Source organism: Acanthopagrus latus, chromosome 1, assembly GCF_904848185.1.
Source record: "Acanthopagrus latus isolate v.2019 chromosome 1, fAcaLat1.1, whole genome shotgun sequence".
NCBI lineage: Eukaryota > Metazoa > Chordata > Actinopteri > Spariformes > Sparidae > Acanthopagrus > Acanthopagrus latus.
Window position 1 is genome coordinate 25,974,672 of NC_051039.1, and position 24,685 is coordinate 25,999,356.

The 24,685-nt window shown below is 46.8% G+C and overlaps 1 protein-coding gene across 3 annotated transcripts; it reads left to right on the forward strand.

Annotated features, from left to right (window-relative positions):
• The first annotated feature begins 2,567 nt into the window (after positions 1-2,567).
• Positions 2,568-24,465, forward strand: pcdh10a (protocadherin 10a). Of its 3 annotated transcripts, none has more exons than XM_037115687.1 (5): positions 2,568-6,097; positions 7,287-7,345; positions 7,896-8,002; positions 20,192-20,575; positions 22,683-24,465. In XM_037115687.1, the coding sequence occupies exons 1-5, from the start codon at positions 3,551-3,553 to the stop codon at positions 22,700-22,702; spliced, it is 3,117 nt and encodes a 1,038-aa protein (XP_036971582.1). In that variant the 5' UTR covers positions 2,568-3,550; the 3' UTR covers positions 22,703-24,465. The 3 variants fall into 3 exon arrangements, with proteins under 3 accessions (XP_036971582.1, XP_036971591.1, XP_036971578.1); XM_037115696.1 differs by having other exon boundaries at positions 20,192-20,352; XM_037115683.1 differs by lacking the exon at positions 22,683-24,465 and having other exon boundaries at positions 20,192-20,982.
• The last annotated feature ends 220 nt before the right edge of the window (positions 24,466-24,685 follow it).

Sequence of the window (24,685 nt, forward strand, 5' to 3'; positions counted from 1 at the left end):
GAAGTCTTGTGTAGTGAGTGTGTGCACAACAGCATTTAAGCTAAATCATTTCTGACTATAGTCAGAAGAGTGGGAGGAGGCAGTCTTGGTGAATTGGTGTGTGTGTGTGTGTGTGTGTGTGTGTGTGTGTGTGTGTGTGTGTGTGTGTGTGTGTGTGCGCACGTGGGCTTGCTGTCGGAAACAAGAGGGCGTGAGAAAGCCCAGCTGGTATCAGAATCGATACCTCTGAAAATGTATGTTGAAACTGTTTAAAATATTCCGTATTGATATTTATCGATAAGAATGAACACCTTTAGGAATCACTCTGAAACTCCTGTGTCTCTTTCTTTGAATATAACTGTCTCAAAAGTTAAAGTATGCAGACCGTTGCGCTGGGAGATCAAATTCACACAATATAACAGCGTAATTGATGAAGACACTTGAAAGATTTGAAGGATCTGAGATTTTGCTGTACAGTCAGCATTGCTTAGGTGGGTTGGAGGACACAACCGGGATTTGAATGAATCGCTTCGTCTTTCTACAGCCCCGTGGAAAGAAACGGAATGTAATTGTCTACATTTACTCAGTTAAGCTCAATATGTTGTATCTAACTTGACTATATTTCCATTTTTCCTGCACTTTACTTCTGCTTCTGCTCCATTGCATTGCACTTTACCCTGATACATGTTGCCTAGTTAGTTGTTACAGTGCATATTAATATCCATTTTAATAAAACACACGACCAGCTTTAAAAATATGCATTGTTAAAGGTGCTATTGTGAAAAAAGTCAATTTTCGAGTCTCATTCGGAAGTGAGTTGGCACTGAGATGCAAAAGTCTACAATCTTCTCTTACAAATAACAACTTTATAAAATCTGAACCCTATCTCAGCTAGCAACAATGTGCAAAGTAAAATGAGACCTAATTGTGTCAGTAATAGTGAGCCTCAGTGGGCCATTCATCTTCACAACAATTTAACTTCTTACACTTCAGACACATGTATCTAATGATGCCATCACATGTTAGATTGCTGAGCTTGTACTTGAAACTCAGTGTTTTTTCCACCGGGGATCTGAATGGACTTCCACTGCTCAGCTACAAATCAGACAAGAAGAGACAGTGATAGAGAGATTAAAAGAAAAAAAAAAGTAAATGAGTCCAAATGTATACATTTTATTACAAAAATATTAATTTACATTTGTTGCATTTAAAAAAAAAAATACAAAATCTGATATTAGATTACTGTTGTGACTCTAATGTCTTCCTCTCCAGGTGTCAGCGGTGGGTGAAGTAGTATTCGGAGGCGGAAACATATGTGCTGCACTTTATAAATAAAATAAATAAAAACAAGACCCACAATCATGCTTGTGTTGTTTTTTTTCCAGATATTTGTGAAATAAGTTTCCGGTTGCCCTTACATCATCTCTAGGAATTTCTTTTTCTTTTTCTTTTTTTCTCAAAAAAGGGAAAGAGGGCAGACGCGAGGGGGCGACGTTGGTCTCTGTAACACCCTGAGAGAGAGCGAGAGAGAGGGAGAGAGAGAGAGAGAGAGAGAGAGAGAGAGAGAGAGAGATCCGACTCCGGTGTCAGCTCGATTCAGTCACACAGCTCCGGCTCAGACATGGGTGGAAATTCATCCAACGTCTCCTCTTTGTTTCTTGTGACTTGTATGGCGAGATGCAGAATCGCCGAATCACTCGCTGTTTAATCCGGCGCACAATGGCCACGTCGCTTTGCATTACGGCCCGACATTGTTGCGCTCCCGTCTATTACATTCGGAATTAGAGACTTATGTTAATTAGCTTCAATTACGCTCGTTTTCATCTTTTTGTCATCATCCCTCCGAATGCCGCGCAAGTAGTTAGACCCCCACTACTCCGCGGCTCCCTAACTTCCCCCCTCCCGCTCACCATTTGCATATTTAATTTATGCTTTATGAATTAAATCAGCGCATGATGCAAGTGCATTCCAGTTGAGGCCAGTGCGTGAAGAGAAGGGGGGTTAATGATAAGAATGGGAAGATAGGGGAACTAATAGGCTCCGAGCTATTAGCAACACGGTAGGACTAAAGCATCGAGCTTCATTACACTGAATTAAAGGAAGTCATGTGTGAGTCCTGATCCTCTGATGGAGCCTCGGATCACACGACGACGCTCACACCGCACCAGAGAAAACAAAACAGAACATAACAAAACTAAACAAAAAAAAAACAAAAAAAAAAACTGGAGATTGTACTTTGTTTGAAATTGTTTCAGGGCAGAATATGAGAGAGAGAGAGAGAGAGAGAGGGGGGGACGGCCGTGGCACTGTGGGGGTATTGCGTCACTTGCTGTCTTTACTTGCGCACGCTCTTTTTTACATGGTGGTCTTTGGCTGTGGGCATGTTGTTTCTCTCTCTCTCTCTCTCTCTCTCTCTCTCTCTCTCTCTCTTTTTGTTGCTCCATTCTGACTCACGCGTTGGTATCAGAGCGCGGCTTTAATATCAAACTGTTGAAAATAATTGCGCCGAGGCCAACCTCACGGGGGTCGTTCTGTCTTTAATTGAGTAAAAAGATAAATAAATAAATAAATTGAAAAGCCTTTGGCCACCGTGGAGAAAATACAATCATGGTCATATTTTGCAGTACAATGATCTAAAATAGTCGCCCTCTCGTTTTCTGCACACATCCCCGTAGATGCCAGCTGTCACTCGCTATTATTCGACTTTCCTAATTCACTGGATGCGTAAATAAGAAGAAGAAAAAAAACATTTAATTTCTCTGCTACAACTGAGGCTGGGGCCCGGAGGAGAGAGGAGAGGAGAGGAGAGAGGAGCGCAGCGGCACTTAACTGGTTTTGTTATGAGGGCCCGATGCGCGCTCTGGCTGGCGTCGCGGAGCCCCAATCAGGTGCCATTACACCCGGTGTTTGAGAATACCATTGGCTGGTGGGGAAAGGAGCTGTGCGCAAAACCAACCCCGCTGCTCACACTCGCCTTACAGAAGCCGAGCTGAGAACATCATCCGCTTTGAGCGCTTAGGCGCAGTGATTACATCCTCGCAGAGAGAGATAGAGAGAAAGTCCTGTTATTCGCCAGTCTTTATTCACAAGTTGCATTTGTCGGAGGTTTCCGCGGCGCGTTAATAGGAGGCTTTGTCCTTTTTTTTTTTTTTTTTTTCCTTTTTACCCTGTTCTCTTTTTTCCCGCTCGTGTGGAATTTCCCGTGCTTTTGTGTGACTTTATGTGAAGAAGGGGCAGTCTGTTCTGTGCACAGGGAGTGTTGGCTATGCGTCCTGGCTCCAGCCCGCAATGTTTGCGCTGACGCCAAAACTCACAGACCGGTGCAGAATTGATTAAAACAGAGGAGCTCGGATCAAATGGCTGTGCTTCTCACAGCTGAAACGACACAATGTCCCAGTGACCCGAGGCACAGGAGAGGAATTTCGCAGTCGGACAGCCTTGTTGCTGTTTATTTCACTGCCTTTTTACGGACAGAGCTGATGGGAAATGCTCGTTTCTTGTAAGAAAAAGGAATAACACTTTTTTTTTTCTTCCCCCCGTCTTGAAGTGCACTTTGTGAGAGGGAGAGGAGATGATCCGGTTAATATTCCTGCTCTCCATCCTGGATGGAGCTGTCTCCCAGCTGCACTACTCCGTGCCAGAGGAGCAGGAGCCGGGCTCCGTGGTTGGGAATATCGCAGAGGATTTGGGGCTGGACATTACCAAACTTTCCGCTCGCCGCTTCCAGACGGTGCCTAGTTCACGAACACCTTACCTGGAGGTGAACTTGGAGAACGGTGCGCTCCTGGTGAAGGAGAAAATCGACCGGGAAGAAATCTGTAAGCAGACCATCCCGTGCCTACTGCACCTGGAGGTGTTTCTGGAGAACCCGCTGGAGCTCTTTCGCGTGGAGATCGAGGTGATGGATATCAACGACAATCCGCCCAGCTTTCCCGAGACCGACATTTCCGTGGAGATATCGGAGAGCGCCATCCCCGGGACCCGTTTCCCGGTGGAGAACGCCTTCGACCCGGACGTGGGCACAAACGCGCTCAGCACATATGCCATAACGAATAATAACTATTTTTACCTTGACGTGCAGACGCAGAGCGACGGGAACAAGTTCGCGGAGCTGGTGCTGGAGAAGTCGCTGGACAGGGAGCAGCAGGCGGTGCACCGCTACGTGCTGACGGCGGTGGACGGGGGCATCCCGCAGCGGACCGGGACGGCGCTGCTGGTCGTTAAAGTTCTGGACTCGAATGACAACGCGCCCACCTTTGACCAGACTGTGTACTCGGTTAACCTGCGGGAAAACTCGCCCGTGGGCACTCTGGTTATCCAGCTCAACGCCACGGATGTTGACGAGGGACAGAACGGGGAGATAGTTTATTCCTTCAGCAGCCACAACGCCCCGCGGATAAAGGACTTATTCAACATCGATGCCAGAACAGGTAGGATAGAGGTGGCGGGTGAGGTGGACTACGAAGAGAGCAGTACGCACCAGATTTACGTCCAGGCGAAAGATCTGGGGGCTAACGCGGTCCCCGCGCACTGCAAAGTGCTGGTCAAACTCGTGGACGTGAACGACAACACACCGGAGATAGGTTTCAGCACCGTGACTGAATCCGTAAGCGAGCAGGACGCCCCGGGCACCGTGATCGCACTTTTCAGCGTCTCGGACCGGGACTCCGGCGAGAACGGACACATGAGCTGCGAGATCTTAGGAGACGTCCCTTTCAAGCTGAAATCCTCTTTTAAAAACTACTACACCATCGTGACGGACGGGCCGCTGGACAGAGAGAACACAGACGCCTACACCATCACCGTGGTGGCCAAAGATAAGGGTCAGCCGTCGCTCGCCACCAGCAAGTCCATTAAAGTTCACGTCTCCGACGAGAACGACAATGCGCCCCGTTTTACGCAGGCGGTTTATGATGTGTATGTGACCGAGAATAATGTGCCCGGTGCTTTCATCCACGCTGTGAGCGCTTTGGACCCTGATATAGGACAGAACGCTCTTATTACCTACTCCATATTGGAGTGTGACATACAGGGCATGTCCGTGGACACCTATGTGTCCATAAACCAGGACACCGGCTACCTTTACGCGCTGCGCTCTTTTGATTACGAGCAGCTGAAGGAGTTTAGTTTCATGGTCCAGGCTAAAGACTCTGGTGCCGCTGAGCTCTTCTCCAATGCTACTGTAAATGTGATCATAGTAGACCAAAACGACAACGCTCCTACTGTAATAGCCCCCATCGGTAAGAACGGCACAGCCAAAGAGCACTTGCCGCGCTCCGCGGAGCCCGGCTACCTGGTGACGCGCATCGTGGCCATGGATGCGGATGATGGCGAGAACGCACGGCTGTCCTACAGCATCCTGCGGGGCAACGAGATGGGGATGTTCCGCATGGACTGGAGGACAGGGGAGCTGAGGACAGCCCGCAGGATCTCTCCAAAGCGGGACCCGCAGGGCTACTACGACCTGCTGATCGAAGTGAGGGACCACGGGCAGCCCCCTCTGTCCTCCTCGGCCAGTGTGAGCGTGATGTTAGTGGACAGCGTGGTCGAAGGCCGCAGCGGGGATCGCGGCTCGGCCTCCAAGGCGAAGGAGACCTCCCTCGACCTCACCCTCATTCTCATCATCGCCTTGGGCTCCGTGTCCTTCATCTTCCTGTTGGCCATGATCGTGCTGGCCGTGCGCTGCCAAAAGGACAAGAAGCTCAACCTGTACACGTGCCTGCTGGCCGGTGACTGCTGTCTGTGCTGCGGCTCGTGCTGCAGCAGGCAGGCCCGCGGCCGGAAACAGAAGAAGCTGAGCAAATCCGACATCATGTTAGTTCAGAGCACCAACGTGACGTCAGGGGTCGGACCCGTGGGGCAGGTGCCCGTAGAGGAGTCCGGGGTGGGCGGCGTGGGAGGGGGCTTCGGCTCCCACCACCACCAGAACCAGAACTCCTACTGCTACCAGGTGTGTCTGACACCGGAGTCCGCCAAAACGGACCTGATGTTCCTGAAACCGTGCAGCCCGACCCGCAGCACTGACACTGACCACACCAACCCCTGCGGCGCCATAGTCACGGGTTACAGTGACCAACAACCGGACATCATATCCAACGGCAGTATTCTCTCTAATGAGGTAAGAGAAGGCTGAATCAGCGGCTGTCGCCCAGGGCTCCCGCAGAGCTCCACATCAGATTGTAATAAAAGTGCACAAAGGGGTTAACCTCGTTTTAAGGATCCTCCAGACAAAATCAGCGGCCGCCCCTGCTTCCTGTCAAAGTGTGTTTATCCATGCAGGTCACGCGCGGCAAAAGTCACAGAGAGGATGGAAGGGGCCATCAGATATTGACTCGGCTGTTCTGCTCCGTGGCCTTTAATCATTGTCATGCGTAATGGTGATTGGACGTGTCAATTGTGAAATCTCATGTGGCCTTTTAGTTTTATTCGCGATAGAGCGCTGTCAGATCAACCTTTATGTCGCGCGCAACGGGCTGGGCTCGGCCAGAAAGTGCTGATGTTATCAGTCAATCAGTCAGTCGCATTTCTTTTTGTAAAATGTGGAGTTTTGAACGTAGGTTTGGCCATCATTCATTTAGTCTACCCGATGTATAAATGTATACACACAAGCGTGCCCGCGTGCATAGTCTACTTCTCAGTTTTTGAACGTTAGGGTTACCTGTGCGTCAAAAGGAATCCTGAAAACAATGGTCAGAAACTTCTCCCGGTCAGAGAGCATCTCTGTGCGTAATGAGGTCGTGTGGTTACATCAGCAGGCTCTGCTTTAGACCAGGAAATGTTAAGTTGGTGTTTCTTTGTAAGGTTATACAGTGTTGCCAGAAGTAGGGAGAAGAGGGGTGACTAACTTTGCGCACGGCCTTTTTTTTCATATTGGGGGGGTTCTGTTGATTGCAGAGTGGCTGGAGCGCGGCCAGACAGCCAGTCACAGCCTCGCCTTTGCTGCGCGTTAAGTATTCCGCGCACGACCCAGCACGGCAGCACCGTGAACAAAGGTTGTTCAGTTTCAGCATCGGGCGGCTCAATCATTTACGCATTCAGTCGCCTCTCCTAACCCACTCTTCCCTTGCTCCCGTCTCCTCTCTCGCCCACTCACTTCACCAAGTGGATGCGCGCACCGTCGGCGCGCGGCTCCCTCTGACACACTTAACACGTTTGACAGCCAGATGTATGCACACGCGCGCTCAGCCACGTATCCTCTCACTTAGCGTAACCCCTTCCTCCTCTGTACTTCATCATAGTGTGTCTTCTGGGCTCTCAATGTGTGTCTCTGTGTTTTTTTTTCTTTTCTTTTCTTTTTTTTCCCCCAGACGAAACACCAACGAGCAGAACTCAGCTATCTGGTGGACAGACCGAGACGCGTCAACAGGTAGCGAAGAAAACACGCACACATTATTATTATTATTATTATTATTATTATTATTATTATTATTATTATTATTATTATTATTATTACCAATGTGCAATACCTAACCGAGCCACATATCATCCGCCACCAGAGGACCTATAACAACCAATAGGCCTCGTGGAACCTCAGCCTGTTCACATATCAATAAAATTGAATATTACACCCATCAGTGTGAATCCTGTATATTCCGCATCGTTAATTGTGGCTTTGAGAGGCTACATGGTTCCCAACGTGTCCATAACGTTCATCTTCAATTTGGCATCAGTCCCGTAACTGACAGAGCAGCGCCTATTAAAGCTCTAATGCTGGATTTCATTACACGCCATGTGTAACATCCAATTTAGACTCCTGACGGCCACCGTGACTGTATTAATGTGGTGTTGATTTCTGATTCCCCCCCCCCCTTTTTTTTTTCTCTCCCTCTCTCTGCCCCTCATTTACCCCCACCCTGCTCCTTCGTCTCCCCCTCTAACCTCGCGTCCCGGCGCTGTCCCCTCTTCCTCTTCCCCAGCTCGGCGTTCCAAGAGGCAGACATCGTCAGCTCCAAAGACAGTGGTCACGGCGACAGCGAGCAGGGCGACAGTGACCACGATGCCACCAACCGGGGTCACTCGGCCGGTGAGTTCTTCCTCCTTCCCACACACACACACACACACACACACACACACACACACACACACACACACACACACACACACACACACACACACACACACAAACACGCACGCACTGCCCCCCTAATCTGTTTCCATAGTGTGTATTTGCGGTTGTGAGTGTGATAATGCTGAATTGTTGGTGCGCATCGGTGACTTTTAATTTCCTTAATTTGAGAGTGTGCGGAGGCCCGGGCTCCGGTGCTGCTGGCTGGCTGGCTGGCATGAACAGAACCCAGAGGCGTTGATTGTATTTCACACCCGGGTGAAAAGGGAAAAAAGGAAAAAAAAAAAATAGGGGGGGAATTCTTCTCCCTCTCCGTCCCTGCCTCTCTCTCTGTGTGTGTCTGTCGCTAAACCGTGCTGCTGCTTCACAGAGCGGTGCTGAAAGGACAGCGACTCGGTGTGAGGGCCCTGTAGCGCTTTAGTGGCGCCGATCAATAGGCTCAGTCATCGAAAAGACAGGCTATGGAGGCTAAATTGATATAATGAGATGCATTTCAATCAGCCTCGCAGTCGGCGTAAAGCGCCGCCTTTGTTGGTGAGAGGTTCAGCTGATCGAGCACATTAGCAGTTCCACCTCCATAACTAAAGGTGACGGTGAGGTGTTTGGAGTGAGGGAACGTTTCCCTCCCTCCCCACCTCTGCGCACTCTCGCTTGCTTTAGTGGCGCCGATCAATAGGCTCAGTCATCGAAAAGACAGGCTATGGAGGCTAAATTGATATAATGAGATGCATTTCAATCAGCCTCGCAGTCGGCGTAAAGCGCCGCCTTTGTTGGTGAGAGGTTCAGCTGATCGAGCACATTAGCAGTTCCACCTCCATAACTAAAGGTGACGGTGAGGTGTTTGGAGTGAGGGAACGTTTCCCTCCCTCCCCACCTCTGCGCACTCTCGCTTCAGGTTTATTCGCCGGCTCTCGTCTCTCTCCGCCACGCTTTGCAGCGCGGTGGATTTGTCTTTGACGAGGCGTCGGGCCTTATCATAAGCCTCCCCCCTCTTGTTCTCTCTAAAATTCTATTAGGTTAGTACCTGTTTATTGATCAAAGTGGAGTCAGACAAAAAAGTGGAGCAATACAAAATCTCATTTCATATTGAATTGCCCTTTTCCCTTCTGACGGATTGTTCGGCACGGCTAGCGCAAGGCCCCCCTGTCTAGACCGGAGCCTGCCAAATATCATACCGGCGCTGGGAATACAAATAAAGCGGATCGGTTAGGTGTTGTTAGGAGGAGTGAGCGGTCCTCCATTACGATCTACGGTGTTTGGAGTTACTAATGACGCGGTGGCAGTGAGCGGTCGTGCTGGGTGTGCCAGGCGCGTCACGCAGAACACGAAGAACCGCGCTTTCTCTCTGCATCAAGAATGAAGCAACGCCATGTCGAGTTCGGCTGTTTTTTCAATTGCACGCTTTTGCAATTCAGAGCAGAGAGAGAGAGAGAGAGAGAGAGAGAGAGAGAGAGAGAGAGAGAGACGGGATAACAAGGAGTATAGGTTGCATGGATACGTGATGCGCATTCCAGTCTATTCACCTCAGACCTGAGTGAGGGATCGGCCCTGACAAGGCGCTCCGGCCTGCGAGTGTGCTTCAGAGCACGTAATGGCGCACCGACAAGCGCGTCTCCTCAGCTCCGTTTGGCTCCGAGCTTGCTCGTCAGGCGCTGGCCTGGGGAGGGAGCGCACCCAGTCGGTGCCGTTCGCCGCATTCCACACGAGGGAACCAACATTTGTTCCTCATGTTGGATTTAGAGAGGGGAACAGCTTACCACTCCATGGGAGGTTATATCACACGACCGGTACTTTGGAATGGAGGGACTCTTGTGTTGCGCAGAAGTCTTTAAAGAAGAAAAAAAAAAACCCAGACGGAACCGCGTGCGCCATTACGCGTGGGCGTAAAGGTATGCCGCTGTTTGATTCGGAGGTGTGGGCGGAGTGTACATGATACCTGTATGTAATCCCGCTCGCGTGTGTGGGAGATGAATAAAAAAAAAAAAGAAAAAAACGAGGGCTGGGCGATGATGTCTGCGTTGGAAAGGAGTTTTCCTTAGAGACGGTACTCAGGGAAGCTTAAATGAGATTCAGTGGGAGAGGAGAGAGTGGTAGCTGGTGCCTGGCACGCTGCCAGCTGTATATCATCTCTATATAGGCACACCTATTGTTCATCCGCCTCTCTCTCTCTCTCTCTCTCTCTCTCTCTCTGTGATTTACTCCCTGTGTAAATATAGGAATTAGAATGCCGCCGCTCATCTAGGTGTGGGTTGCAACACTGTGTTTGTCCACGTTGCTGCGTGCGCTCACCTGCCAGGGTTTTAAGCTGAGTGCATGTGCTTCGGTTTTGCATGAACATGCCATGAAGAGCCAGGCTGAGCCAAGGCTATGTATAGACCACGTGTGTTTATATGGCTTTCTGCAAGCACACACGCACATACACACACGCACACATATGTTAAGCGAGTACCAACAGTATACATATTTACATATCTAGTGTGTGTGTGTGTGTGTGTGTGTGTGTGTGTGTGTGTGTGTGTGTGTGTGAGAGAGAGAGAGAGAGAGAGAGAGAGAGGCGCACACATATTCTCTTCCAGGGTTTGTGGCGGGGTCTCATCCTTCATTCTGTCTCCCCCACACGTTGGCTCTCCGCAACACTCGGCTGATCAGTAATTCATTTCTAGAACCTTTGCATAGCAATTATCAAAGGAGGGTTAGAGGCATGGTTTCCTCACGGGACGCGCGCCGCCAACCCCCCCCCCCCCCCCCCCCCTCTCTTTTTTCGGCGCACCTCAGAATATTTCAAATCAGGGGGAAAAACCATTTCCAGTTGGCATATCATCAACTACACCTGCCGTAGCTTCCCGCTCGGCCGCTCGTCTGACACTTTAGAAAATAAGTCTCCTGACGCGGTTCTAAATCAAAGGGACACTGCCTGTGAGGCTGGGATATCAGCAGATACCTTTAAAAAAAGTGGGCAAATGGCTTTTTTTTTTTTCTTTTCCTGAAAGCGGCGCGTCTGGAGTGAGGCACCGCTGCGTCAGGAGCCAGGAGCACCACTGATTGACGACCACACCTTTTACCTCCCTCCCCCAGCCCCCACCCCCCCAGACCCATCCAGCTGAGCCATTTTATTTTAGGCCGCCTGATTCAAATTAGACACTGTTTTCTTCGTTATTTCCCCTCATCTTCCTAATAGGAGGTGGCGGCGAGAGTGAGCGAGCAAAACAAAAACGGTGACAGATAAGAGAGGATGGAATATTCATCAGCGGGGCAAAAAAAAAAAAAAAAAAAAAAAAAAGTGACATCTGAGGATCCTTCGATCAGCCGCGGAAGGCTGCGTGACGGCTGGGACGACTGGAAATGATGATCATCATGACGTTTGTTTTGGTGAGAACAACAGCCGTGACAAATGGGACAATTAAATCACTGTGGCGACGGTGTATTAGATGGCTGATTATGAATTAGTGGCGGGCACCGTGTTGCCGTTTGCCATGTCAGGGAGCTGTCAGAGGGAATTTAGCATACATGGTTTTGAGGCACCCTCCCCTCAGGCCCCAGATACTGGCAAAGACAGGGGAGAGCATGAAGAAGGGCTCAGGCTTGTCCTTCAAAAGCTCACAAAAATGAAAGAAACAGAGGGACCTCACCTCAAAAGGCTGGGTGTTCACAAAAGACAATAACTTCGCTTGCATGGCAATGAAATAACAGACGAAACAAAGAGCAGAAAGAGTAAAGAGAGGTCACTCTACAGAAAACCCTTTCGGTCAAGAAAACATCTTCGGCTCAGCAGTCAAGAGCGATTTCACGAGACTAAGGCTGCAGCTAACTATAATTTTCATCATCAATTTGCGAATCATGTGTGAGAACATAGGGGGAAGGAAAGAAAACAAATGCTTCCCAGAGTCGGAAGTGATGTGTCAAAATAGCTTGTTTTATCCCCCCCAAAAATTAAAAAAAAGTGTGCAAAAACCCAAAGATTTCTCAGTTCCCCATCAAGAAAGAGCAAAACAAAGAAACAGCGAATCGTGAGAGAGGCAAATGTCATTCAATCAGGAGTAATGAGACCAGAACACTTCCTCTAACGGGGGGCTGACATAGTTAAAATGCACGACAAGTAAGCAACACTCAGACCTCTGGAACTCATTTGTCGGCAATAACATAAACAAGAGGAAAGTATCTCAGTGTGACATGAGACAGTACAATTCTATTACGGCTAATAGGATTAAAAAAAAACAAAAAAAAAACACTGCCTCGTTAAATAGAAAAATCAATTTGCATTGCAACAGGTGGAGATGTCGCCACTTCTGAGCCGACTGGCTCGTTGGATATCGATGGCAGTCACGGCAGAGAAAAAAGGGGCAGGATCAATCGGTTTGATTAACTAATTGACCTGACAGCTTCCAGTCTTTTTCTGATCTCGCGATCAGCATGTAGAAAACGCAGCTTTTTGTATAACTTGGTAAAGGTGGATGGAGTGCGTTGACTTCAGCGCACTCACACATGAATTACATTACACGTGTAAAGTAATGATTGCCGATATGCGTCTTGTCGAGTGTCGAGATGAATGTGTTCTTGGTATGAATAGGCTGCGCTCTCTCAATGAACTGAATGGGCCTGAGTGTCTCCAGCCCTGAAAAGGATGAAAAGGGGGACACAAGCCTTCTTCACTCTCTGTGATAACCCGTATGAATGTGCCCCTGAGCTGCTGAAAAAACACAAGATGGAAATATGAAAAAGATGTATTGTCACAGCCACAAAGCGGGGCCTTGGACATCTGTTCCTGAAGTTGAACTTCAGGCGGTAAGATGAGCTCCTGGGAGTAATAAGCATGCTTTGTCTGCGGTGAGTAACACACATATCATCGTTCCTTCCCAGAGACTGAGCGTCAGTGTGCATCTGCTCCCTCCATGCCGTACTTCACACAGCGACAACAACAAAAACAACACAAAATAGCCTATGATGTCAAGATCTGTGACCGGTAGCCTTGATTTACACTCTCCTCTCCGGTAGAGAACATAAACTACATCACATTTTGTTAACACTTGCGTCACTTAAGTACACAACAGCATGCTACTGACAATGGATTTCCACTTTTTTTGTGCACTTCTTTGCTGAGATTGGTGGACGCTGCAGCGCGGTTATATAAGCCCGGCAGTGTAAGACACTACTTCGACTACAAAGCTTACAGGTTTTAATCAAACGCCCACGTCGGCCAAATGTCACATGCTGAATGAGGGCCGCTTCTCCTCAGGTGCCAGAAGATTTTATTGTGCCGCAAACGCGACTGCTGCCGTCCAGTCTGCGCTGACTTCCTTCTAAACTCGGGGTTACAGCCCAAGATAAGCCAGTAACATAACCACAGCGCTCACCCTGAAAGCATTCACCAATAAAATATTGATCATATCAATCACACAGGTGCCTTAAATTACTTTGAGGCCATTGCACTAGCATCTAGTAAGCTACTGATGCTAATGCTCGTTAGCCGCTGTGCTTTCTGACGTTAATAACTTTGTAAACATCCAAACACGGCGTCACAAATGAGAATAATCTTCACAGGAATGTCTACAGCTCTTCTCTTACCTGCAGATGCAACAGAACAGGCAGTTTCTGGATGAACACCGACTGCCCTGGCTGTATTATATTTTACAACCGAGCTAACCTCCTTCTAAACCAATCGCTAACTTGCACAAGCCGCTACTGACACCACCACTGACGAACATTAATATTTCCCCTGACACAAAGCATTTTAAATAGAAACGCCGTGTTTCAAATGAAGAGAAAGCTGGATGGGAGATGGAGCATTAGCTACTTAGCAACTCGATCTGTGTGCACTGTTCCTTTTGCAACCAGCTAGCTAGCCAAAGAGCAAAGAGGAGAGGGGGCGGGACATGTTCGAGTGCTCTCATGTACTTTTTCCCAGAGGAAAATAAGGCCCCCAGAATACTGTCTGAAGCTAGAGAAGGTGGCAGGGTCCGCCACATATAGACACAGTGAAACAGTAAGAAATTGCATTGACCTTTAAGGTTTAGTCAGTTTATTCAGTCATCTTCTGAAGAGGGTTTCTATATTTAGTGTGTTAAGGCATAAAAAAAAAAAGTCAGTCACTGAAGAAGACAAGAACACAAGAACTTTCTCTTCTGATTACAGTTACTTTAGCTTAAAACTGCACAGTGCACATTTTAACTGAGAGGAACATGATGGCAAAAATGAAGAAAATAATCCCTGAGCTGTGATAAACCAGAACCACCCTGAGCCAAGATGGTGCAGTATCCTTACTTACTACTACGGTCTCAGTGTTCCAGTGCGTTTCGTCTGACTCACAGTCTAGGCCAGCCTCTCTGTAATAGCTCGTTGCATTTTAATAGTAAGACTAAGTGATGCAAACCAGAGATCAATAATCAGTGGTCATCCAGAACCTTTGTTCTAACAATATCTAAGGAGCCATATTAATCAAACGGACACCATCAGGGCAGGCGGCCATCTGGGCTCTCCCTCCCCGGCCCCGGTTGACACGTAACAAACATCGAAAAATGGTAGCTGTTTCTAGGAGACTCAGGACGATTTCTCTGTCTGTCATTACTGGATGTGGCGGGAAACCACCTCGCTCTACTTTAGCCCCTGTGAGGTCTCCGGTTTACTCATCGCAGCCCTCGCCGGCCAACTCGTGTAGGGGAGCCACGCTGCTCCCCTGCCGTCCTGAGCTGCTGTCCAAATATTGACGTTTTGTGTGTCTGCATTCTCTCCGGAACAGGGGAGGACAAGATAAAAAACAGAGGTATGGATAGAAGACACCCTCCACCTGGGGCACGGGGAGTGTTGTTGGTTTCTTTTGAGAGAGCGAGAGAGAGAGAGGATTAAATGTTAGAGAAAATAACAAGAGACAGAAAGAGAGACACAGAGGGACTAATAGAGATGGAGGGAGGGAGGGAGGGGGAGACAGACGGTCGGGCGAACGCGGGGAGGGAAACGACTGCGGATAGATACCCGGCAGAAGTGATTTCGAAACACGGGGCTCGTGTTTTCCCAGGATTTGTTTTCCCCTCATTTCCCCGCTCCCAGTTGCTGGATGTATGTCAGGCAGCGCAATTAGTCAAATCACAGCGACGTGGGATTTCGGAAACACTCCGAGATGTAATGAAGAAAAAAGAAGCAGCAGCAGCAAAAAGTAAAAAAATAAAAAAATAAATAAATAAAACTGAACAGACGTGCTGATTGCTTATTAGCAAGTAGATTGTGTTTGCATTGTGTTGCATCGCTTGCGTCTCCCCCCTGTGTGTGTGTGTGTGTGTGTGTGTGTGCGCGCGCTCATGTTCTTCCTGTCTAGATGAGGTCACGATGAGAGATAGGGCTGCTGGCAGGGCCTGTCATTGCCAGTCACTGTTTTGGTTGTTGTTTTGCTTCCCGCCCGAGGAAGAAAAGGTGCTTCACGGGGAATCAACAGCCACTGGGTGTCATGTGGTGTCATGGCCTGTCTGTCTGTTTACTTGTGTACATTTACATATCTTTGCGCGCCGAGAGAGGAGTATTTTTAAGGGCGGAGTGTGTGTTTGCAAACATACGTGTTGATGTTGCTGTTTTTTTTTTTTTGTTGTTGTTTTTTTTTTTCTTTTTAAGAGGGAGCCGGTAGGCAGAAAAAAATAAAAATAAAAAAAAAATCACCGAGTCGTTTGGAGGCTGGTGACAGGAGTTCGTCCGTGCCTGACGTACGGTAAACAGTGACTGCTGCAGACTATATTTTGCAAATCGTATCCCAAGCACAATGTGCCTGTTTAATAATATGCAGAGATGTGTGCAATAAGGAGCGACCCGAGGTTCCCCTTAATCCTCTGACATTAAAACTGCATCTTTATCTTTGTGCATGTCTGTTGGCTTCCTGCAGTCTCATGTTCGGATTTTTGCACCTGTGCCTAAATCTCTCCGCATGCAGGAGCTTAGGCATCGAGGCTTTGTCCGCACAGCGGCACCGAGTTGATTGGAGGGCCATGGGGTCAGCACCCCTATGTGTCCGAGGAGGAAGTTAATTTGCCAAAAGTCCATTAAAAGGCTAAAGGCTAACTGCAAGGTGGGAATTAGCAGAAATGCCACAATTTAAGCGCACCCCCCCCCAACCTCTTAAAGACAGACATAAATAAACATTAGTTCCAGGGTTGAATCGGAGGGCAAATGCAAGCCAACGCCACTCAGAATCCGCATTAGCATTACCATAGATCTTCCGGAGTAGCTTCCCAGCTCTGCGCTTTTTCTGAGATCGCTCCTTTTTTTTAGTTTCTCCGACTCCTCTGGAGCGCAGAGCTGCCCCTGACCCACGAGCAACATGTGCAAGGAGGTGAAGGAAACAAACGAACCCCCTTTGGCTGCAGAAGCACAGGCCGGCGCCGGCTCTCCGTGGAATAGACGCATTCAAAAAACCTGCCGAATCAAACGCGATATGTAAAAAAAAAAAAAAAAAAATACAAAGAAAGCAGCTGTCAGCTCTGGTGTGCAGCTATTTGCCCTCGGTGCTTCTTCCTCTGCAGTTTTACTTAAGTAAATAACCCAGAACAGTGTTGGAGCCCGTTGTAGGCTCTGTGTATCCCACAGGAAAGCAAGATTTAGCCGTTAATCCTGGGTTTATTTAATTAAGTCTATGAAAGTTTAATCATAGTTTTACATCCCCAAGTTTTTTTTTTTTTTTTTACATTATATACATACATTCTTATTCATTATTAAACTGGGATAGGCTCCAGCCCCACACGGATAGTTAGATAAGAGGGGGAGATAGGCTGAAAACAGTTCCTTTTTGGTTAAAGTGCATTAAAAAAAGCCCAGCGTTTAATTGGAGACTTTTCACTTCGGGTGCTTTAATCAAATTCCTCTCCCTGTCTGTGTGACCCCTCTCTCGCCTCCATCTGCGATCGCCCAGGTCCCCCCCCCACAACCCCCGTCCCTCCCTTGTCTTTTTTCTGGCCACTGCTCTTTCCATCTGCGATTGCCCAGGTCTCCCCTCTCCTTCCTTATGGTTCCCGCAGTCTTGCTGCTACTCCTGCCTGCTGTCTCTGTCTGTGAAATCTGTGACTTCCCCCCGTCTGTTTGGCCCCTCGCTGTCCCCTGTCTGCGAGCCCTCGTGGCTCCTCCGGCTCTCTGGCCACGGCGCGGGCCTCTGTTGCCTGTCTCGCTCCCCGTGAGGCCTGAATTAGCAGCACGATCCACACAATGCGCACGAAGGGCAGGAATAGAATCAGGCACGGCTCTGGCTCCTCAGACGATGTGTTGACAGCGCTGTAGCTAATAATGAGCTGTGCAGCGTTTACATTGCACCGGATATGGTATTACCGCCAATCGTAAATATGTTTTAATGCAATGTCAGGTTAGCTGTTCCGCCACTGAATCATGTTTAGACAGCTTTTTTAATGTTAGCGTCTGTTAGTGCCTCTGATTAGTCTCTGATTGGTCGAGATGAGCGCTGTGCCTTGTCATTTTTCCGCCTGTCTTCCATCCTTTCGGCCTATGATATTGAGTTTCAAGTGTTGGTTTTTTTGTTTGTTTTGTGTCAGAAGACGGGGGGGCACGACGAGGACAAAAACAAACTAAACTACTGCTTTTATTCATTTGATTTGAAGGCACGCTATGTGGTTTTGAGGACGAGATATCAGTCAGATGAGAAAGATCCTCGTCGACTGAACTAGTTTAATTTCGTGCTGTTTCACTTTGTTTACGTACGGCGGACCCTGCCGCCTCTCTGGCTTCAGGCAGTGTTCTTGGGACCTTATTTTCCTCTGAGAAAAGCTTGTGTATTCAGTTGTGAAAAAGACAGATGATAATATAATATCTGCGTTTGTATCATTACATTATTAACGTCATGAATATTAAACGTCTGAGTTTGGATTTCTTCTCTAAAAAAAAAATGAGTACTGCCCCTTTAATCAGCCCCTTCTTCTGCTGCTAACTAAACAAATGCAGTTATACTCATTAATCAGTCTACTTCCTCTTTCCGCTGCTGGTTAAAGCTAAATTTAAGTTATATCGAAGACATTATGATGAAACTGGAGTATCACACTTTCCTGATTAATGGCAACATAGCAAACAAAGTCTAAAAAGTGCGACGTACGTGCGACTCAGACTGAAGGTGCCGATGTAGCCTGAGGGGCAAAACCCAGGACAAAGAGCACCTGCTGTACCTGACACCGCGTACTCGTTGAGCTTGTTGCTTTGTGCTGTAACAAGTGAACTCGGTGTGTGTGAGGATATCAACGTTCTAATTGAGTCTTCATCTGGATCGGGGACACTTTCTTCTTTTTTTTTTTTTGTCCAGATATATAAATCACAACCTTGCCTGGTTGTCACGAGAAGACCGGCGACGATAATGTTTCCAACACACAGCTTTTTATTCATTTTTATTTTTATTTATTTATTTATTTATTCTTCTCAGACTCGTTAAATTGGCGTCACGTTGCAGAAACATGTCTGAAAATGCGCGGACCAGTAGAGCAGTCGGCGTTCCCGTCTGACAGAACAAACAGAAACAAAAAGTGAAAAGCTCTTGACAACGGCCGCCGCCGCTGCTGCCGCCGCTTTCGTGACTGGTGACGCTTTTTACCCCGCGCTCGCCTCTTCTTGGCTGTCGGTGGAGATAATCCATAATCTGTGACAGGCTGGTGTTTTGAGACTTAGTCTCTTTCCTTCGAGGTGCAGGTAAAGTTGAACACAAGCGGAGCGTCTTATATTATGACAGATGCTATTAAAGTTTTATACCACTTCACTTGGGTGGTGGGATTGATCAATTCTGATTATAAAAAGTGATGTAAAGGATTCTTTCACCCCCCCCCCAAGATGATTCCTCTGTGTTTGTCCACTCCGCAAAGTCTTATCTCCCTCTGCAGCCTAATACCTATACATGAGCATGCTTACGCTGCATTGTTTGTGTGTGTCTGCTTTTAGTAATAGATGAACAGTGGCATTATCAGCTGAATGGATCGGTAGAATAGATTTGTGTAAGTGGACCCTTTGATCTGAACTCCCCTCCGACCTCCTCCCTCCCTCCTCAGCCACGGGGAAATACAGATTTTCTGCTCTCTTTGTTTCTCTATCTCTTTCCTTTTTTTTTTCCTCGTGCCCGTTTCCTTATTTATCCTCCTCCTCCTCCTCAAAAAAATGCTCGTCTCCTGCTTTGATCCCGCCATTTCGACGCTTCCCCGCACCCTCCTTTTTTTTTTTTTTTTTTTTTGTTTGTGGTTTTTTAGACTCGGGAACTGGCAAACCTACAAATCCGATCTGCGTGCCGAGGTGGGATAATGGCTGCGGAGTCTCATTACGATGATGAGAGTCATCATAGTATCATAGTTCACGTCTCTTTCTTCCTTTCTCTTCCCTTTTTATAATGTCGCTGGTGCACTTCTCTCCCCCTCGCTCTCCTCTCTTTATTCTGTTCTAAGAGAGCGTAATTAACATAACTGGTACCTCTTTCATGCCAGCCGTGTGTGTGTGTGTGTGTGTGTGTGTGTTATTCTATTATATCATTTCAGATGTTAATTTAATCTTTTTTTTATGTTGATGTTTTGTTTTTTGGCAGCAGCTCTCTCTGTCAATTACGCACTCTGTCGGTTTGTTTAGGGATGATTGACATTAGAGCATGATTACACACACACACGCACACAGCCGAGAATTTGTTGGTTTTTGTGGCGCGTTTCTTAAGATAATTGTCGTTTTTTTTTTTTCCTTGCGCGGGGATGATGGAATATGGATTCGCAGTTTGTCTCTTGGTGTTTGGGAATCAATTGTGAGTCTGAGGATGTTGACGTGGAGAGGGGGTGAAATGTTTTCGCAACACCACATCACTTTGATTGCACATTTCATTCGGAATGAATGAGGTGTGGAGGAAAACAAACAATTCGCTTCATCAATGTTGGCCTTGTCTGTTTGATGAATGGCTTTTGCTGCACTTTTTCTGCTCGCGACATTGGCAAATGATTGCTAACTTATGTTCTCTCTTCTGGTCCCCTTCTCTCATCTCCACCTCCATCTCGCCTTTTTCCGCTCCTCGCCTCTCCTCTCATGCTCTGTCTTTGTTTTGTTTTTTTTTATTTCCTTTTACTTATCTCTGTAATCTTCCATCCACATTTCCCACCCTTCCATCTCCCCCTCGCCTCATCTCCGCTTTCCGTCCCTCCATCTGTATCCTCTCCTCAGGCGCTGACCTGTTCTCCAACTGCACGGAGGAGTGCAAAGCCCTGGGCCACTCCGACCGCTGCTGGATGCCGTCCTTCGTGCCGTCCGACGGGCGCCAGGGGCCGGACTACCGCAGCAACCTGCACGTCCCCGGCATGGACGCCACGCTGCCCGACACTGAGGTACCCTCCTCCGTCAACCTCTCCGAGCAACTCACCATGACCTCGTCCACCGCCTCGTCCAGCGATAGGTCATTCTCCACCTTTGGCAAGGACGGTCAAAGGTCACAGTCACACCACAGCCTTCACCATCACCTCCATCAGCAACAGCAGCAGTACAGCTCCAGCACGCTAGAGAGGAAAGAGTATGATAGGGGGACCCTACCGTACAAACCCACCTTTCTCTGTGAGTATCAGTATGAAAGTTCCCTGGGACCCTATGACTTCGGTCTGGTCCAGCACAGATACTAAAGGAGGGGACCATGAATCTGCCTCTTGATTCTGATCTGGACTTTATATGTTGCTCATCAGCTTTCTTTTTTTTATTTCTTCAATTTTGAAGGAGTTTTTCTTAGAAAATACGACTTCTGAGTTTTTTTGTATTGTTTATTTATTTATTTTTATTTTGTAACTTATCGTTTCTTTTGTCAGATGTAAAGAATGTCCTATCATTGCTAACTCCCCCCCTCTCCAAAACCCACCTTGACCAATTCAGTCTAACCCCACCCTAACCCCAAATAATGTCTGTAAACATGTGATTATATTATTACAAAATAAACAAACATTTTTGAATTGGACTCGTGTTAAACTGCTGTGGCCCCTTTTTCTTTCCTATTTTTTTCTTTTTCTCTAAATTTCCCCCTCGAAATTCTTTCCAATCTGATGCTCATATAAGTAAAGGTCACCGACACAAGCACACTCTCTAATCCTGACATCTCCACACACCTGCCATCCAAAGCCATCTGAAGTTTAAAACATGATTCGGAGTGTACAGACAGGGAATATAAGGTAGTTGTAAAGGACATCTTTTTTTTTTTTTTTTTTTTATTTCATTCTCTCAACAACTCAAGTTTTGCTCGAGCGCGATGACTTCCCTACTGAATATCTCCAAAGGTGAAACACACAACCCACGCTCGCATCTTTCTTCACAAGGATTGAGGTCCATTTTGTTCTAAAAAGGATGTCTCGAGTATCTATACTCGCCTGCCTGCGGATCAATACCTGACATAAAGAAGGGTGGGTGAGGTGGGTTTGTCAACCCCAAGGTCAAGATTATTCGCTTGGAAAAAAAAGTCACCTGCACAAGTTTGTGTGCAGGAAAAAAGGAGGGAAACTATTACACCACGAGGAAGGCTTAAATTTGGAAGAATGAAACATATTGACGTCCACTGGAATAAAATTGAGCTCCCAGCTTGTAAAGAAGCAGAATCGGATCCTTTAGAGGAGGACGGCAGGACACTTCTGGCCGCTTTGAATTGCTTTCCGAGCTCCACATTACATGAATATTCTATTAGCTCTTAGGGTAGAGAATGGATTCGATATACACATTCAGTAGAGAAGTCATTTCCAGTCAAGTCACCACCATGTTAACCACCATCCACCATGATACTGCATGCTGACTGTGGGCCGTCTCTGCAGGTAAAAAGACGAGCGCCGTAACCTGCTTTGTTGTTTGTTTGTTTTTTTGTTCCCCCTCCCTCTTGTTTGCGAGTTAGTGAACAGGAGCCAGACAATCTTTCTCTCGCGCATCACGTCTGTGAGAAAAAAATAATTTGTATTTAGCCTTTAGGTGCTCGAGCCTGCTTTTGCTCCAAATATAGCTGCCTGTGCGTCTGCTCATCTCGTTTGCCTCGCAGGGTTGGGATAAATGCACTCCATATTCGCTCGGTCCAAAAACTCACAACTTCATTATATTTCATTTGACTCTTTCTTTTTTTTTTTTTTTTTTTGATTTACGATTTCACCCGTTTTTCCCGGTCTGTTGAAATAAATTGACCCCGTGCTGCCACGGCAAAAGGTTTTGTTGTTCATCAGTCTGTAAAAAATATGAGAACAGTCCCAGAGGCTGACGCTCTATTAACCAATAGGCATCATGTTCTACTTTTAAAAATAGCAGCACATGCTACTACTGGCTTCGGCGAGGCTCTGATCGCCAGGGTTGCCTTGAAAAAGGGTTCGTAAATGTTTAATGATCCATTTCTAGATAATTAATGAAGCAATTAGTGCTGTGTGTATTTTATATGGATGCATTATATACCCACTAAATTCTGAACATTTATCTTTTCTGATGGACGTGTTTTTTTTTTTTGTTTTTTTCTCTTTTACCTAATTCCCAAATTAGCTTTACCATTACACTGCGAAGACCAGCCTCTAGGGTATATAAATAACTTCACACGGAGTCCTTTGTGGCACGTATCCTTCAAGAGATGGTATTTCGAGCCGCCTGTGTCACTAAAAAGTCTCAGGGGAGGGGGTGCCACTTGTCTTAACGAGTGTGTTCTCTGTCTTTGCAGCCCGCAAAAGGATTTGCTAGCTCGTTCCACGTGGACCTGTCGGAGACAGCGTGAATTTCTGTACTAGACCACCAACACTGATGCTAGAGACAGCGAAAAAACAAAACTAAACAAACGGCAACCTGGACAACTACAACCTTGGCTAAGCTTCATTATCTCGGGTGGCGAACTGTAACAAAGCCTTGGCGGTGGTCGCCGGGGGAGGAGAGGAGAGATAAATACTGAGTAGCTGTAAACCTCTAGATATGTGAGGAGCAATCCAAGGCCTTATTCCTCTCAGCAGGACTGAGACCGGGGCCCGCAACGCTCGACATGTGGTGAAAATTATAAAGTCATCAGCAGCAGACGAGAGGAGAGGAACCGAGACGGACAGAGGAATACAAAACAAGAAGAAGGAGAAGGAGAAGACGAGGGACCGATCAACTCACAGAGGTGTTTTTTTTTCCTTGATTTTGGTTTTTTTTTGGTTATTTCTTTGGACCGAGGAGTTAGCCTCTAGAGATCTGTGTGTGCCTGTTTACATGAAGAAAAAAACAAAAAACAAAAAACTAATGTTTCTGTACAAACTTCAACCAATGTCACACGGAACCCTTTAGCTATTTCTATGGTCACCACTAAGCCAACTGTACAGAGACTGTTTGGGGGAAAAACAAGGAGGCTGAGCGAGAGACAAGACAATTAGACAGACAGCGAGCGAGAAAGAGAGCGAGCAGGTGTTGTACAGGTCTTAACAAGACGCAGAAAAAAAAGGATAAGGGGGACAAGCAGAGATGATGTGCAGTACTATAAATTCTGTATCTCCGGTTTTTTGACTTGACTGTCTTTATATAACTTCTCTTTTTTGTTTCTGTTGTTCTTTCTGTGTGGTTAAAGTGTGCAGACTCTAACGTAATCCAACATACCGTTACGGACAGGAACATGCGGTCCGGAGAACGGGTTCAGTCCTCTTTCGAGGTTAGCCACTTCAGGAAGGAGTTTTTTTTTTGTTTTGTTTTGTTTTTTAACAGACCCATGCACTGGAAAAAGGAGACTAAAACAATCCACATGTCCAGTCTATACCACGATAAAAATATCACAAATGAATGTTCTCATTTCGAAACTAGTGACTAACATGTTCTCGAGCTCCTTCCTGAGCTGACTACGGAGAAAGTGAAATGGCCCTTTTACCAGGATGTGGTTCCCTCGATGCCATTGGCCTATACATAAACAATCAGACACACTCAGTGGTTTTTATCATGTGTGCAAAGTGTTTACTGTGCTATTTTAAAGCTTATAAATGAATATAAATCTATATATATAACTATATATATATATACAATATACTTTTTTCTGAAAACTGTGTAACCATTGGTTAGTTTCTACACCTCATAATGTCATTCAATCTAATAATACCAAGTGCTACAAAATCAAGACTTGTATCGATCAAAGCGAGGAGGAGCGCCTCGTTGTGGAAAAAGCGAACCCCTCTCACACCAACCAAGGATTAAGTTGATGTTCTTATTTGATTGTTACTTTTCACAGTTTACAGACGCTGGGCCTTGTTGTGTGTAGCGAAGACACCAGTTGAGTTGTTTTGGCCTGTTGTGTATTTTTACTAGCAGAATATGTGTTCATGTACAGGAAGGGGGACTATCACAATTAGGCTAGATATCAAAGGTTTTACAATCATACGGGAGAGACACACACAGACAATACATGGTTAGGTGCACACACACACACACACACACACACACACACACACACGAGCACACGTACACACAGGTCAAGTGGTGATAAATAAACAGTGTCATTGAAATTCACTAATGTGTGTTTTGTTGTGTTCACTTGGGAATAGTGTCACGTAACTGATCTGTAAACAGGGCCTACGGTGGCTCAGTGAGGCGGCACTGATGATGCGGTCCAGATACTTTGGAGCCTGAAAGGTGCAATATGTAAGAAATTATCAACAGAATGCGAACAACAGTTATGATTTTACAACATGTGTATTGTGTTGCAAAGCATAC